The 17,998-nt window shown below is 40.2% G+C and overlaps 1 protein-coding gene across 5 annotated transcripts in view; it reads right to left on the bottom strand.

Annotated features, from left to right (window-relative positions):
- Nucleotides 1–3,341: 3,341 nt before the first annotated feature.
- Nucleotides 3,342–17,998, bottom strand: part of pdxdc1 (pyridoxal-dependent decarboxylase domain containing 1) — a 72,151-nt gene continuing 57,494 nt past the window's right edge. For all 5 annotated transcript variants that reach the window (XM_020644212.3, XM_020644213.3, XM_065964411.1 and 2 more), the window contains 2 exons: nt 13,586–13,684; nt 3,342–6,886 (listed from right to left, as the gene is read on the bottom strand). In XM_020644212.3, coding sequence (XP_020499868.1) covers nt 6,594–6,886; nt 13,586–13,684 — 392 coding nt within the window. In that variant the 3' untranslated portion in view covers nt 3,342–6,593. The remainder of the gene's footprint in view (nt 6,887–13,585; nt 13,685–17,998) is intronic.

Genomic DNA, 17,998 nt, shown 5'->3' with positions numbered 1-17,998 from the left:
ACAAGGCTATCTTGAATAAATGTAGGTTCGCCATAGCCTCTTACTAAACCGTGTAGCCTGAGAACAGTTCGCCTTGAAGTGGAGACTGTTCCGAGACAGACCTACTTGAACAGTGCCTGGCTAGCTTATATTAGCTGAGGGAGCGCCCCTAATTTTCTCACGGGAAGAGAGCGAGAATGATTTGAGGTGGGTGGGTCGACTGTGATAGTATGAGGGGGCGTGCCACGAGCACAGTTCAACCTGTCTGTCACTGACAGACGTGGTGTCATTGGAGCTTCCAGATTGGTCAGGCCAAAGTGATTCCCATAGTGAAACACCGAACAAAGTTAGAAAAAGAACAGTTGAGCCCGTCCTGCTACATTGATTACCTGTTTTATGATTATCTTGGATACACTTCCCTGACTGAACACACAATCGATACTGGTCAGGCAAAGCCGATAAATCTCCCTCTGTATCGCACCTCTCCTGCAAAAAACAACTCATAGGAAAACAGGTAGAGTAAATGTTGCAAGACGGAATCATTGAGCCGTCCAGTTTTGACAGTTATACATGACAGTGTCCCTTGGTTCTGTGTGGACTCTAGAGGTTTGAACCAGGTCACATAAAAATACTCTAACCCCCTACCTTCTGTTGACGTGTCACTTGATTTTGAAGAGGGCAGTTCATCACAACAGTGGACTTAGCTCGTGTATATTGGCAAGTGGCGGTTGCAGAGGAATCCAGATCAAAGACACATTTCAGGGACTAATAAACAGTCTACTTGTGGTCTCATTTACAAAACATGTGCTGTGTACCTTGACAATATTGTTATTGCTTATCCCCAATCAAACAGCACCTGGCTAATCAAAAGCGGTGCTCAAATCCAACTACGGCCCCACAGATCTCCTACCAGATTATCCTGTCATGGCAGTCTGGATCTTTGCGCCCTGCCCCATGTTGCTGGTGGATCATTAACATGCAAATCAAATACAGCTGGATGACTCAGTAACAGGTCAGCTGTTTAAATTTTTTAAATTAAAGTGACCCTCATCAGTATGTTGTTTATGACAGCCTGCTGTACTACAAAGACCCAAAAGTGAAATGTTGTTTGCATCCATTCAAAGGACCTCAAACTCTATGCCCCCACATTGAGCCGTGGCACCTTGCTAAGCTATAACCACAACCACCCCACTGCAGGTCCTCTTGATGGTTCAAAGACGCTTGCAATGCTGGGGTTCAGGTTTTTTCTGGCACAAATGGCAGCAGATGTAAAGCCATCTGTCAGCTCACCATGCTGTGCCAGAGAAAACCGGCTGGTGTCATGGTTCCCATCTTGCCTTAGAAGCCCTGGGAATACACAGGAGTGGATTTTATTGGACCAATGCTTCGCACTTCATCTGGAAATGCCTATTTGCTGGTCTTTGTTGACTTTTTTTTTTTTTAAATGTATTGAGGTGTGTGCAGTCAGGGAAGCAACAGCACAAGTAGCAGCTTCAAAGTTTTTCAGTGAGGTGTTTTCCAGACATGGTGCCCCGACATACCTTATCTCTGACAGAGGTATGCCTTTTGTGAGTCAGTTGTTTGAACATATTGTTTCAACCCTTGGAGCTGTGCACAGGTTCACCACAGTGTACCACCCTCAAACAAACGCACAGAACGTGGGAATAGTGCTTATGTCAGTGACAAGCAGACATCATTGGAAAAGTTTCTTCCCCAGATCTCGAACAGCCCCCCACAAGAGCATTGCACTCAGCCCTTGAGTGATGCTGTATGGTCGAGCTGGACACCCCACTCGACCTCATAACACAACCTCCCTGTGAAGGCGCATTACAATTCCTTGCAGCCGCAACATTTAAAGCGAGTCGCGCATCCAACCATTCACAAAAATTAACGATGACTGTAAAGGGACGCAGATCAGGACATTTTTAGCCACATGATGTTTTATTCAACATATTTCATGCACTTAAGAATGCTTTGTACAGTTGTACATTTGTATGCTTAAAAAATATGTATATCTTGCATAAAGGTAACAATTAATTTCATACAATCACACTTATTTTGGATTAATGTTGATTTATGAGTGGACAGGAAGGTGATGGTTTCACTTTTGTTACTCGTAGCCTGGTAGCCTATATGCCTTTTATTTAAATTCCTTGTGGTAATTAGGATTATTTCACTGGTAAGAAGTCACAGGACAAAGTTTTTTAGATGCCCTTTTAGAAGTCCATTTTTGGAACATTGTAGTTTCACCACAGCAGACCCACGTCATTAACCTCCGCCGGGCTGTCACATTTAATCACGTCACCTAGTGTAAATGCGGTTGGATTGTCAGAGCAACGCAATCGCCTTTCCCTAAATCCTTTATGAATTATCCTAACATCTTTCCTTAACCTCATGACGTTTTCCCCGGGGTTAGTGGATAGGGGATAAGAGGGGATAGGAGGGACAAATCGGATGCACTCTATGTGTTGTGTTTCTTGTTTCTACTTAAAAGGTTAAAAAAACAAGTGTCCTGTTTCCTGTTTTAAGTTGATATTGTGCTTTAGATTCCCAGTTGAAATATGACAATGATTTTTTGCTGTTAAATGATATATTATTGTTTTAGTGGGAATTTTGTTCTTTGGCCTCCCTTTATGACTAAAATAGTTTGCTCGAATTAGGGCGGGGCCAAGAAAAGCATAAAAGTAGACTCAGCCAGAGTCTGGGGGGAACACTTTTTGTTTGTGGCAGGTTGGTGAGACTGTGTTTTCTTTCAGTTTGTTAAGTTTAGTTGTGTTTCATTAATCTACCCGGGACCGTTCTTTGGTGCTAATTTGAAATGGCATTTTCAAATTAGCTTTATCATTTGAATTCTGATCACTAGTCACTTCCATAGATGTTATCCTAGATTTTGGAGTTCTAGTTGATAATTATTTTAATAACTGCAGAACAACCTCTGAAAGTGAGTGAGCTCATACAGATACGCGAGAGTGTGCCATTATGCACAGAGGTGGAGAGACTTGAAACTTTGAGCACATAGGTGGAGAGATATATAACAGAAACTTCAATCGATAATCAGTTCTAATCTAATAATGTAAATCAGTTTAGCACAGAATAGTGAGATCTGCCCTACAGACTGTAGTCTCTGGTAACAGACTGATGCTGTCCAAACAGCTCCAACATGTAATAAGTGTACACTGATGTCCGTGTGTCCGCTTGTCACCCTAACTGCTCTAATTATCATAAACTATAAACTGGTCATAGGACACGTCACAGTGAACTTCGGCTGTGAGGTTTGCTGTCTGTTGAAGTGCAAAATGTTCTGTATTAAGTATGTATGTAGAAGGTATGTAAGTATTAATAAAATATTTAAGTGTTTATAATCCAGAGTAATCAAATTCATTTATTAAATATGAATTTCCGCAGCACATATTATGACCTTATCATATAGAGTGACATTTCTCAACTGAAAACAACCAAAATTATACTCAGAGAGAGCGTGACAAAGATAGACGCATGTTGTGATTAAGTGTCATCAACCAGTTCCTAGCCATCCGTTTACCATTCAGGTACTACAGCTCCATATCAGTTTCAACATTTACCTCTGCAACCTTATACCCAGCGTTTTTCTCATCAGCCAGCTCCAACCTTGCCCCACAAATAGGAGCTCCACTTAATCCCAGTTTCTCTTTACCAGTGGCTCCTGGACAGCCACTTATGAGAAGCTGTTGGTCTTGAACTGTAAAGAACCATCATAGTGCTTCAAGTAGTGCAAGACAAATTTGCATGTTCAGAGAAGTTCCTATGAAAATATTATATTTAGTGTGCTGTCTAGACATAACCCATATCTTCTTCCCCATAATGACACCAGTGAAAGGTGCGGTTTCAGTGATATGACAGGTCTGTAACATGTCAAACTATGAAATAGGGCTTTATACATGTTGGTAACAACCTTTGTCAGAATGAAAATATCAGTTTTGAAGGCAAACAAGCAATGTAAAAATGTAATGTTTGAAAGTGTCTTCTATGTCGATTGTGGTTGGCAGGTGTATCGCTAAGCATTTCTGAATCAAATCAACTAGAACAAAAAGGCAAAATACACAAAAAAAATAAAGCTATGATGTTTTCACCCCTTATGTGACATTTGAATTATGTTCAGTGTAATTTCATCAAGGAAGTTCTTCATCAGGGTCTTGCAGAATGTTTTGGCAAATAAAATAAAAATTCCTTAGACAGTTTATACCTGTAAAGCAACACTCCTCCTTGACATATAACCAGTTTTACTGACAAAGGAAAAATTAAATGAACAAAAACATAAAAAGAAGCAAAAAACCCCAAAAATACACACAAACCCTGAACAATACTATTACCCTCGCTGTATGTGCAATAGTAAAGGGGAAAATAAACTTAATCGTAATTACCAAAGCTATGGTTACAATTATTGGCGTTTTCAGCAATTATTTAAGAGTTTATAGAAAAAGTGTCATTATGTCAAAGTGTCAAAAGTGTCAGACTACTGCAAAGGACCATAATTAAGTGTTTGGTTGATTTCCCTTCCTTAATTGTTCAAATATTACATTGCATTTTAAAAGGGGGTAACCTGTTTCTAAAATGATAAAGAGTTGGCCAACACATCTTTTTTTTTTTTTTTTTTACATTTTTTGATGCAAAAACATAATTTGAAACATACTTGAAATTCCCCCTGCAGTATGTTAAAACCAAGACATACAAAATTTGAGCTTTTTTTGTTTTTAAACCAAAAGAAAGTCCTCCTCTAAATTAATTAGATTTCAATTCACAAAATATGTTAATAGAGCACCCCTAAAAAACCCCTAGAAAACCCCTAATATTATTGACAGAGACACGACTTAATAAATGGATTGGCAACAGCGGCAAGGAAAACATATTTTATAGGCTGAGACCTCATGCAGAACCAGATGTGTGTGTGTGAAAGGCAAGTTCCTAAAAATATCAGTTCCCTAATAGAAGTTCATGGAAAAATCTATGGCTTACTTAAGTTAATTTAGATAGGAAACATACACAAGTTCTGCATAACCACATTAGTACTGCAGCCTCACACAAGTGTTTGACCTCTACTCTGAGTGTACTCTTACAACACTCTACTTTTGCCAAATAATAGATCATCCTTTTAATATCTTGTTTTTTAAATAAACTTAAAGTTTATCTCATAACAACTTCAAACTAATGTTTCTTAAATCGTGGAAATACATCTTTATTTTAAAACATCACAACTTGAACTTATATTCTGACTTTGCGTTGTCTTTTCATGTCATCTTTTTATTTCCTTGGAAAAAATATAGCTGTATTTATGTCACAGACTTTTTTCTAATAATCTTTAAGCCTGTTATTCTTTTTTATCTTACACTAATTGTTGGGCAGTGCACATGTGAAGGGAGTGTTTAAAACTCGTAGGCACATTACTAGTAGTATCAAGTTTTAATTTTAATTTACATTGACGATAGTAATTTACTTTTTAGCATTTTGATGGCGAGATTTAAATCGTATGTGAATTATATTTACAGTAAGGACTAAACATTTAAAGTGTCTCTGCTGGTGTTATGGTTCAATGTGTGACCCTGTTATCTGACGACTTGACTGAGCCATATGCCTCTGAGGTTGTTGACAAAACAGTATTTGCGAATGTTACTTTGTTTGGTTTTCATTAAATACATATCATACATATCTGATAAGTATATTTTGATTGATAATAAAAAATAATCAAAGAGGCATTCAAGAGAACTTTTTTCATGCAGCCAAAGGCCGCCTGTTACCCATGTTACTCTTTAAACCGTAACACCTGACAGCAATATGTGATGGTACGAGACAAGCTTATCAAAAGTGAAAGTTCTAGTTATGAGAAAGATAAATTCCCCTGTTTAAATGAGCTGGATATACCATACATTCTCAGAACTAAGTGAGTTGTTAAACCAGTAGATGTTCCGTGATGCTCTGCTGATGTTGAATTGTGGAGTAAATGGGTGAGTTATCTTAACTCCAACGCCCCCCTATTTTTGGAACAACTCCTTAAAAAGGAACAAAAAAAACTTTTTAGTAGCTAAATAAATTCTTAGTGCAATAAAGATATAATCTGCTCTTATATACAACAAGAAACCCCCAAGCCATTCATTAACAGAGAGATTAGAGTTAAAAAAAATACAACGTTGGAAGGAAGTCTCTGATTACTATTTCTTTCTACGTGTAACGTAAGGATTTTTCATTTACATTTTATCATCTGATTTTGTGCATTTTTGTTATCCTTATGAATGCATAGCCAATTTCTGACGTCGTTACATGTCAAGACTTTTCTTGTACAGCTACGAGGACATTTGACAGCAGGACATCTCAAGATAGTTTACCCATGATCAGACCATAATGAAATTCCTTATACAACTGCTTATTTCACTAGCATGTATAATTAAAAAGTCTGATGCCAATCCAGTTTTGAATTGAAGTAACACTCCCACGGCCATTTTTTTGCAAGAAGGTAAAAGGCATTCTTGAAGTATCCCAATTCAAATACCTTTGACATCTTTTGATTTGACTCAGTGGGACAAAGACAACTCAAATATTGCCCATAAGCTTTGTCAGAAACTTTAAAACTGGAAGAGTTGATTTCAGAATCTTGCAGAAACCCCTATATCCCTCTCTGATCCATCTTGGTCTTCAGAGTGCTTCTTGTCAGAGATCACATCAGTCTCCACTTGTGTTTGCACCTGCACAGATAAGTCCGGTGCAACATAACTTGCAGTGTGTGAGTTTTCCTCAGATGCAGGTGGAGATAACGGTTGGTTGATTATTAAGCTTGGTGTGGTACTCCCCTCCCTTGTTGTCTTCTTGGCTTGTTCGATGGAGTTTGTTTCACTAAAGGAGTCCAAGCCTGCCCCTGAGCGCTGGAATAACCTCTGACCTGTGAATGAAAAGTTCCCCAAGTGCATTAGATTTAATTGACAATACATTTTCAGAATTCTTTGTGCGTCACTATGAAAAAGAAAGAAAATGCTTGGAGAATACAGAGAATTTTTTTTTCTTTTTTAATGCTCCCTTAATAAGAGAACTTTCAACAGCTTTTCAAGAACTATAGGCACCAGAGAGGAAAATATTCTTGTTTTAAGAAGAGTCAAGAAAGAACAGGTGATTGCTCTGCTTTGTAAATAATTGGATTCTCTCTAGAACATGTGTTGTGAGCTCTGATCAAACCATGTGTCCAAAAGATAAAGGTTAATATTCTGTACTTAATTAAATAACAATGGCATTATACAGATTTTACTTTGCATTAAGGACTTGGGTAACACTTTATAATATGGTACACAAATTCTGCATTATTAATGGGCGACGAATGAGGAACTAACTATTAGTTCAAATGTATTTAACAGGTAGAAAAGGTACACAGATTTTTTGCATAGTTACTAGGGAATGAATGAGGGACTAACTACTAGTTAAAAATTGGTTAATGGGGGAGGACTTCCAGTCGGAACACTGTAACGATGGCTGCGTAGAGAAGGACCTTGAGAAAGAACCAGAGTCATTGGAAAATACTCCCTTTCCAACTGAGAAAACAATCCGAACTAAAAGCATAAAGAGAGGGGGTAAGGCATCTACCAAGACATCGAGCAGTAAACGCCAGCAGAAAGTAGAAATGGTGAAGGAGACGAGTCACAACAACGCAATTAACTAGCAGCTAACAAGCAGCAAGGGGGATAAACAACACTAGCCTCGGATGGAAATATGGCCGACTTGGAGCTGATTCTGCGAGAACTCATAGGGTTTCGGCAAGAAATAAAAGCACAATTAGAGACAATCAAAGAACAAATTTTGAAGGCGAACACCAGAATGGATGAAGCAGAGGGGCAAATCGAGAAAACAGAGGAGAGGATCTAAAACGCGGAAGAAGTTGTGACAGACATGCTGAAGCTACACAGGAAGATAGAGGACCAGCTAACTGACTTTAAACCCTTTTCACACATATGGAAATCTGCTGAAAAACTCAGGAGATTACCTGGAGGGGCTGTATATGTGAACGTGAACAGACGTTTCACCTGCCAGACCCCTAGTATTTTTTCTGCAGCAAATCCGAGTGAGCTGATGTGAGAACGCAACTGCATATTCTCCCGGAGAATTCCGGACTGGACCCAAGTGATGTTTATAGACTGTGACCGCTGCACGGTGTAAAGAGTGTCTGCACACGACCACTATGATCTCTGTGCACATAATTTTCTGTTCGCCAGTATGTTGTTCTCCGCTCTTTTGTTGATGTCATTCCGTTGGACTACACATATATTGATATAGCATTGATATAAAGGCAAATATTGTCATTATAGCGTCGTGTAGGGGACTCTGTTGCTTAGTCCGCTACTTCAGCATTGTTTTTTTACGTCACATCTTACCTCCCGTCTGGGAGGTCTGAGGAGTATATGTGAACAGCCAGGTTGGGAGAATCTCTGTAGCAGTCCTCCCGTAATTATCTAGATACTATCCGGAGTACATTTGTGAAAATGGCTTTAATGGCTTTTAGAGTCGCTCCAGACGCGAGAATGTGAGAATGTATGGGGAGCAGAGAAAGAATCACCAACGATGGTGACATTCGTGCAAAATCTGCTTTGAGAGGGTCTTGGTCTATCCAAGGACGTGCCCGATTTGCAGATAGAAAGAGCACACTGTTCAGAGGGGGCCACTGCTGCCAGAAGCACTCCCGAGAAGCCCACAGCGTGCCCTCTGGCAAGTAATGGGAGCAGAAAAATGTTTGACGCCGAGAATGTCTGGTATGATCCGCTCCAAAAAACAGCTGCGTCACAGCCTTCCGCTTTCTCAGTGAGATTGAGTATGCAAATATTATTACGCCTGCCCCTGTTCTCCAGGTCGTCCACTCTGTCTTTGAGAGATTGGACCTCTTTCTCCGACTTCACAATGTGCTTGGTGGTGTCTTTAATGTTGACCTCATTTGCCCTCCATTTCCTCAACTTGGTCAGCTAGTGTCGACAGCGATGTTTCAATTTTAGAAAGTGAGGACTGAATGGAAGTTGTTTTGGTGTCTATTTGTCTTGAAAGTTCTTCCTTACTTTCCCGAATGGCCGGCATAACTGCGGCCTTCTTTAGGGGAGCCGGTCGCCATTTTGGTTGCAAGCGCAGGTCTGGTTGTCAGCAATGAAGTATCCTTAATACCCTTGAAGTTGTACTGTGCTATGTACCATGTCAAAGAGGAAATTATCTCAGAGGTTTTAACAAATGTGGTTTTGAGAAATATATTAGAAAATATAGGCGTTTGTTGAGATGCACCCACAGGCCTCACACTTGCATAACCTTCCTTGTCGGCTACAAACCGGAAGTCCCAAAGAATGAATACTTTGATGTACAAAATAGTAATTGTGGATGTGTGGAGAGAGGTGAATTCAAATGGACGAGATTATACACACTATTCGTCTGCTCACAAAGTTTATTCATGGATAGACTATTTCTTTAGATTTAAAAAAGACCTTTAAAGATTACATAAACGTGGGATGGGTCCCAGCACTCTTTCCGACCATAGTCCTGTCTACATGTTGATAATAGGACTAGGTCTTCTCTCTTGAGGTTGAACTCTAACATTTTAAATAACCCAGTTTATTAGAGGCAGAAAAATAGCTATCTCCTCCTATGAAAAGAAAATTAGACAATGAAAACTCAGAGACTTAGAGGATGAACTGAAGAAATGCCAAAAAGAACATTCAGAAACCCTCAAGAATGACACCAAATCCAAAATAATACAATTAAAAAAGAAATAGATGAAATAAATATGCATGAAATACAAAAAAAGCTACTTATTTTTTACAAAACAACAATATTATGAGACGGGGGAAATCACTGAAGCTCTTATCCTACAAAAACAACAAGCTGATAGAATTATACACAAAATAGGAAACCCTACAACAAATGTAATAGAAACCGGTCCCAAGATAATTCAACAATGCTTCGAAAAAATATTACGAAGCACTATACTCACTATCACATATGAACGATGGGCACAAGATTGATGCTTTAATATGTTCAATATACTTAGAGACGGTCACAAATTAACAAAATGATAAATTAATAAATATAACAAAATAAGTAATAATATCGGCAATTGGCACACTAAAGGGGTGGGGAATCCCCAGGGACAGATGGTTTCACCTCAGAATGGTACAAAACAATGCAAGACCAATTCGTTCTGACACTATTGAAAACGTTTAACTAGGTGCAAGAAAAGAAAACCATCCCCCCTTCATGGAGAGATGCAATGCAGTAATTTTCATCAAAATGGGTAGTTACTCAGAACTGAATCATCCTTAATTACCTACTTTCTTTGGAGACCAGTTTATATTGTCTTTCAACTGTCTTGCTCAAGGACACATCAGACACTAGTGATGTGAAAAGCAGTTCGCAATGTACTGAATCAGTAGAATCAGTTCAGTAAAGTGATTCGTTCAAAAGATTTGTTCACCGAATCGTTCAGTGCTTCACCGCAGCTCTGCCTGCGAATCAGAACTTAACAAGCTGAAACACGGCCGAACATTTAGTTCTGCTCGCGATCGTACTGAGAACGGCCGGTGGTGAATAATAAGCCAATGAGCTGAGAATTTAGTTGGATATAGTTACAGTTACAACCTACACTGTTACCTACAGTTACAGTTTGCAAACTGAAAGCTGCTAAAACAATCATATATATATTTCCCCGACCGTTCTGTTCAGTACGTTCAGTATACGAATCACTCACTGACTGAGCGGGAGAGAGAGACTCAGGGCGTGCTCAGGTGATAAACGGGCGGACTAAAGATAGAGAGAGAGAGAAAAAAGGGACGCGCAGTCAAGTCCGCCTCTGCACATCGGAGAACAACACAGAGAGCATAACGGCTACTTTACTGACTTTGCGACACAGCCAATGATAAATTAAAAATTAAAATAGACGCGCGGGCGAAACTTTGGATTGCTCCATAATGAAGGCTGTCAACGTTGTGTACCCGCGTGCTTGTGCATGAAGTGTACCGTGCTGAAGCACACCTCTCCGAAGTGTGCCAAAGCCAAGCAAGTGTACCGTGCCTGGGCACAGAGCATTCACACTGGCCAAACAAACTGAACTTTAGGGTTGAAGCGTGCTTGGCCACGGTACGGATGGCCAGTGTGACCGCGCCCTCACTGACTGATGCCGCGGGAGAGAGAGAATCAGGACTCCTGCAGTACTACAGTTCAGTGAACGTGCGAGACTGCGAGTTACCAACCCCACATACTGTACTGACTGAAACATGATCGAATTGAGACCGTTGTTAGTGGATGTTAAAACAGTCAGCTAAGGGAAATTAAGCTGATCTAATCGGGCTTATGTATGTCCTCATGCTCGTCTTTGTGAAGGCTAATGCCTTGGCTTTAAGATCATGTACATATGAGGAAACCAGATTTCTGCCCAAATGTAAATGTCCTAAATTTAAACAGATTTGTTTTCATCGTGTCCCCCACCGCAGGCAGTGGTATCTTTTTATGTTTGGCCACTCTGTCCCACTGATGGGGTGTGATGAAGAGGAAAAGTGATGTCAATACATGCCTTCTATTGTGAAACCATATGTTCTCATCAGAGAACATAGAGAACAAGTTGTGGGCGGGGGGCGCGAAAAGTTTTGGGGGAAAAGACGAATTCCAATTTCCAATCACTGCAGTTAGCGCAACCAGCAAAGCATGGCAAATATTGAGAGAGGACCTCCAGCAAAACGTAAAGCTGACAATAAATCTTCATCAAATAGCACATCAAAATCAAAGACAAGAAAGTATGACGAGTCATATCTCGCCCTTGGCTTCACCTGTACAACGGTGGGTAACGAAGAGAGACCACAGTGTGTGTTGTGCTTCGAAGTATTAGCATCTGACAGCATGAAGCCAAACAGGTTAAAACGGCATCTAGAAACAACCCATCCCGCACACACACAGAAGCCTGTTGAGTTCTTCAAAAAGAAACTTCTCAGCTGTCGTACACAGCAGAGCACCTTTACCAAAGCAGCCGTTTTGCCGTCAAATGCTCAACTGGCATCATATAAAGTGGCATATAGAGTTGCTAAGTGTAAAAAGCCACACACCATCGCTGAGGAATTAATACTACCCGCCATTGCTGATATGGTCTCTACTATGATTGATGAAGCAACAGCCAGTAAATTAAAAACTATCCCTCTGTCAGACAATACTATTGCAAGATGTATTTATGACATGTCAAAAGACATCGAGGAGCAGCTTAATGACAAGATACGGGACAAACGTTTTGCCCTGCAGGTAGATAAAAATACAGATATTTGACTATAAAGGATGTTATTGTCAGTATTTTTTGTATACACACACACACATATATATATACATATATATATATATATATATACATATATATATATATATATATATATATATATATATATATATATATATATACACATACACACAAAATGTATTCGGTAACGTGTGGGGGGGCCCAAAGCCATTTTTATGTTGAAAGGGGGGCCTGGCAAAAAATGTTTGGGAACCACTGAGTTAACCTATTTTCCGTCTTTGACTGAACTTTTTTAACAATGACAGAAAAATCTGAAGGCTGTCTGTAGTTTAGACAGATTAGAATCACCGGGGATCCACCACATGTTAAGCACCTGCAGTAGACTCCCAGTCCAGTTGGTGGTGAGTGTGCATAATTAATTACTTATTGTTTTGTCCTGTAGGCTATCTGAACTCATGTGATCGACTTTCTATGATCAAATTCTATAATAAATAGTTAATAAATAATAGGCAATGTCTCATTATCATAAAAAATGCAAAAGAAATGCAAATGACAGATCATTATAGATTATGACAGAAATTTTACGACCCTGTCCATCAAAATGACAGACAACAACAAAGACTAGCGCAACCTCTGGTTCTCATACATTTTAAGGACATTTTGAATAAACAGTTTTGAGTAAATCACACAGTCTGTGATGCAAAATATCACATTGACCCATGTATCCTGAATCCTTGAATTTATCTGTGTCCTTGATGATGCAATTCCAAATGGACAGCTTTAAGTATGGCTGTTCACACCTGGAATTAATATGCATCTTAAATGTGTTCTGGGTGACTACTTGTAATCGGATATTACTTTGCATTTCTATATGCAAATAAACATGTAGCCCTGACCATTTTCCTCACAATACAGTAATGAGGTTTGTCAGCGAGTGTCCACATTCAACACGCATCCAGGTTATAAATATTTGTTCCCTCACTGGGCTGCATTATGATAAACTTTGATGGTACTTTGATTCGGTCTATCAAATCCCACTCATGTAATTCCAAGCACATGGAGTTACAGTCTATGTGTTACAGTGGACTGTACTCTGAAATGTAATTTTCAATAAAGAACATTTCATTCCAAGAGTTATCTCACCCTCTTCCTTTGCTCCCAGCATAATTCAGTCATGAAATGTACTGTCAATGAATTGATCAATACAAGACACAGTTTGAATTTAATACATTTTGGGAATGAATGTATCCTGGGTGGTTTTACACTTGTCATCAATGCTGTCCACTTGTGCTCAGATAATTATTATGCATTACATTCCAATGTAAATAGCCTCCCAGACAATCCTACCTGGAAGTTTCTTTAATGAAGAATTGGCAGGGTCCTGCAGGGATGGCTTGCCTGTCTGGACTTTGGTGGAGTAAGTCATCTCAGTGGAGTCCAAGGAACCTGTTGACAGATACCACCCACATGCATATGTAATGCACAAATACTAGCAAATATTTACATACTCTGATACTCTTTTTACAATTTGAATAACAAACAAGAGCAGTCCAAAAAGCATTGTAGAAGCAAGTTAACCTGAAGGTAATTGGTTGCATCCAACTGGATGTTTCAGAGCAAAGCACTCAAACCTCAATGATACTGGGGAAAAAAGGCAGTGCAATATCTTTTCTGTCTTGAGTTTATATGGACAATGTCGACAATTCCCTATTAAATCATAACTTAAATATTTTTGACTTTATGTCCATTCGGCCTGCATGAATACTGAAAAACATTTGATTTGCATTAATATTGTTCAATATTGTGATGATAATATGAAATGCAGTAACTAAAATGATACGAAGAACACCTTTTGGCATTTATTTATAGTTATATGCAACATGCAGCATTTAAAAAAAATCAGAAAATCTTTGTTTCACCACTAGGTTGGCACCAGTTAATCTAAGAGTAACTGATGGCTAGCATGAGCTTAAATAAAATGTACACATGCTGAGTGAGAAAGCATTGCTATAAAATAATATAAATTACAGATTAAATGTGATATATTCAAACTTATTGCAATTTATTGTGCAGCCCTACCTCAAACTTCACATTTTTATTTGTAAATAATATTTCTATAGTTGAATATCCCCCTTTCAGCTCACCAGACAAGAATGGCATTTTTGCTATACAAACTTTATTTGTAAGAACAAAATAAAGTGACTTTGGAGCTGCCATAATTATGAAAAAATTGTTCTGACTTCTGAGTCACAAATAAATCCCAAATTGAAAAAGGTATTAACAGAAGATGTTTTAGTTTGAAAAAACAACAACTCCAACTTGGAACAGAATAATACTAATAGCATTTAGACTCTTATGTCTTTCAACGAAAATAACTGTAATCTGAAATAAAATCAATAAAACAATGAATTAATTCCCCCATCGACATACACCCCTCTGCTCTTCAAAAGTCCACACCAGCCTGCCCTACATCTTTCTGTTTCTCCCTAACTGTGTTTTTCTGGTGACTTACTAAAACAGCAGCAAAATCTCCCTAAAATATAACTTGATTCTTGGCCTACACCATGGCCTCCCCCTAGCTGGGTGTGTGGATGTGCATCTTCCGTTCTTGGATTTCTGAGCCCCAATCATTTCTTCAGGTAAGGCCAAGCCACCACTTATTTGAGCTGCTTGTTCCTTGGATCATTTTGTCCACTCCTCAATTATACCAGGAACATTCGTTGATGTTGAGATTGCTCCTTGCTGATTCCTTGAGGCCAACCGAAAGTCCTTCTCCAAAGCCTCCCCGAACTCCTCCCACACCTGGGTTTTTGCTTCCGCAACCACTGAAGCCACAGCCCTCCGATACCTGTCAGCTGCTTCTAGAGACCTCAGGGCTAACCAAGCCCAAAAGGCCTCCTTCTTCAGCCTGACGGCTTCCTTCACCACTGGTGTCCACCAGCGGGTTCTGAGGTTGCCGCCACGACAGGCACTGACGGTCTTCTGGCCGCAACTCCTAGCCGCAGTTTCCACAATGGAGGCTTTGAACATGGACCACTCGGACTCCATGTCCCTGTTAGTACGTATTTTCATGGATTCATTCATCTTGATAATTTTGTGGACATGTCTTTAAATTGTGTCAACCATCTCACAGTAATTCTACTTTTGGGTCTGTGAAGCTGTAACCTTATATGGGTGAAGCACCTAAGTAGTAGCAGATCTATAAATGGATAGGAGCCAACTATATGTTGTCAGCAACTGTTTGCTAGACAGAGAGTCTACATCTGTTACGTATACAAATCAGTGTCATGTCATCTTTATTGTTTTATAGTGATGTACCCAAATGGAAAGGAATTTTTGGGCTGTACCTTCAAGCAGAATATAAGCCACACTGTGTGATGAAGACTTTGCCATTTTGCCATTTTGCCCATGATGGCCACTTTGCCAATGATTGTCAATGATTGTGAGATCTTGGTCAGCATGGGTCAGCGATGGTCTGCACTTTGTCAGCCATGTGTGTTGTGTTTCTGTGTTGTCTGACCATGGCTGAATAAATCTAAGATGATCCACAGTCTGTTTCACGATTTCATAATTGTCCATCTCATACAGAAATAACCCCCACCTAACAGTCCCCAACCTTCCACGGGATGAGGGAGAAGTTCTTCTGGAGGTGGGAGTTGAAGACCCCACAGACACGGCCCTCTGCCAGACGTTCCCAGTTCACCCGCACTACACATTTGGGTTTGCCAGGTCTGTCCAGCAGCCTTCTCTGCCATCTGATCCAACTCACCACCAGGTAGTGATCAGTTGACAGCTCTGCTCCTCTCTTTATCTGAGTGTCCAAAACATACGGCCGCAGATCTGACGAAACAACTACAAAGTCGATCATCGATCTTTGGCCTAGGGTGTTCTGGTACCAGGTACACTTATGAACATTCCTATACTTGAACATGGTGTTTGTTATGGCCAATCCATTACTAGTGTCACAGCTCCAGACTAGACTGATCCCTTCTGCCATTCCCCCAGTGTCTCCCACTCAAGTGATTACCTGATGTGTCTCATCTGTATCTTGTTGTCTCCACCTCCCTTCAGTATATAGTCTCTGTGTTTCCCTCCCTCACACTCAAAGTCTAAGCTTCCATGTTTTTGACACCCCTCAACTTCAGTTAATCCTTGGTCACTCCTGGCTGAAACTTGACAACCCTCACATTAATTGGGCCACAGGTCAGATCATTTCCTGGGGGCAAGATTGTAAACTTAACTGTTTTTCCCCTGTGACGGCTACAACGGTTAGCGTTACCACTACTGCTACCAGTGATCCTGATCTTACTCAAGTTCCTCCCTGTGTCTATGATTTGAAGGAGGTCTTCAGCAAGTCTCGGGCCAAATCTCTTCCTCCACATAGACCTTACGACTGGGTCATTGACCTGCTCTCTGGGACATCACCTCCGAGAGAATGACTCTACTCTTTATCCGGTTCTTAAACTAAAGCCATGACTGAATACATGGAGGAGTCTTTGGCCGCAGGAATCATCTGACCCTCCTCATCCCCTGCTGGCGCTGGGTTTTCTTTGTGGAAAAGAAGGACAACTCACTGCGACCTTGCATTGATTACAGGGGATTGAATGACATCACCATCTGTTATTTCCACTGCTTTTGAACAGTTAAATGGTGCTAAGATTTTCTCTAAATTGGACTTACGCAATGCCTATCACCTTTTTCGTATAAGGGAGGGGGATGAGTGGAAAACTGCCTTTAACACTTCTTCTGGACACTATGAATATTTGGGTTATACCTTTCGGGCTCACCAATGCCCCTGCTGTTTTTCAGACTCTAGTAAATGATGTTCCCAGAGATATGCTTAACCAGTTTGTGTTTGTGTACATGGACGACATTTAGATTTTTTCCCCTGGATGAGATAACCCTGCAACGTTTTCTGGGTTTTGCTTATTTCTATAGGAAGTTTATTCATAACTTTAGTACCTCTCCCCTCCTTGCACTAACTCTCCCCAAACACAGTTCGTCTGGTGTACTTATGCAGTCAGCCTGTCAGACACTAAAAGAACGTTTCACCTCTGCTCCTATCCTCATGTTGCCTGATCCAAGTTGACAGTTTGTGGTGGAGGTGGATGTTGGTACGGGAGCCGTGCTGTCTCAGAGGGCAGCGACTGATGGTAAACTTCACCCCTGGGCCTTCCTGTCACAGAAGTTGTCGGCAGCAGAGAAGAACTATGATGTGGGTAATCAGATACTGCTAGCAGTTAAGGTTGCCCTCGAGGAATGGAGACATTGGCTAGAGGAAACTGAGCAACCATTTATTGTGTGGACAGATCATAAGAACCTAGAGTATCTGAGGACATCTAAGCTGCTCAACTCAAGGCAGGCAAGGTGGACTTTGTTTTTTAAAGATTAATTTTTGGGCATTTTGTGCCTTTAATGGAGAGACAGGACAGTTGCTATAGTTGGACATCAGGGAGAGAGAGTGGGGAATGACATGCAGGAAACATGTCACATCTCACATCTAGATGGCGCCAAGGACAGTCACCCCAGTGTGTTGTTTTGTCTGTTTTTGTGCGTTAACTCCGTTTTATGTCAAGATACACAGAGCTCTTTCACCAGAGAAGAGCTTATTAATATGGGCGACAACTCCACCGGACTTATTCCTCACTTTTCTGATGGAATCCATGGAATTATTGGATATTCTGATCAAAGATGCCCTCACCTTTGTCAGTGCTGTGAGACGACGAAGAAGAGGTAAATGGGCCAGCTCGCTAGTGTGTC

This window comes from Labrus bergylta, chromosome 16 (assembly GCF_963930695.1).
Source record: "Labrus bergylta chromosome 16, fLabBer1.1, whole genome shotgun sequence".
NCBI lineage: Eukaryota > Metazoa > Chordata > Actinopteri > Labriformes > Labridae > Labrus > Labrus bergylta.
This window is presented reverse-complemented; position numbering and strand designations above follow the sequence as displayed.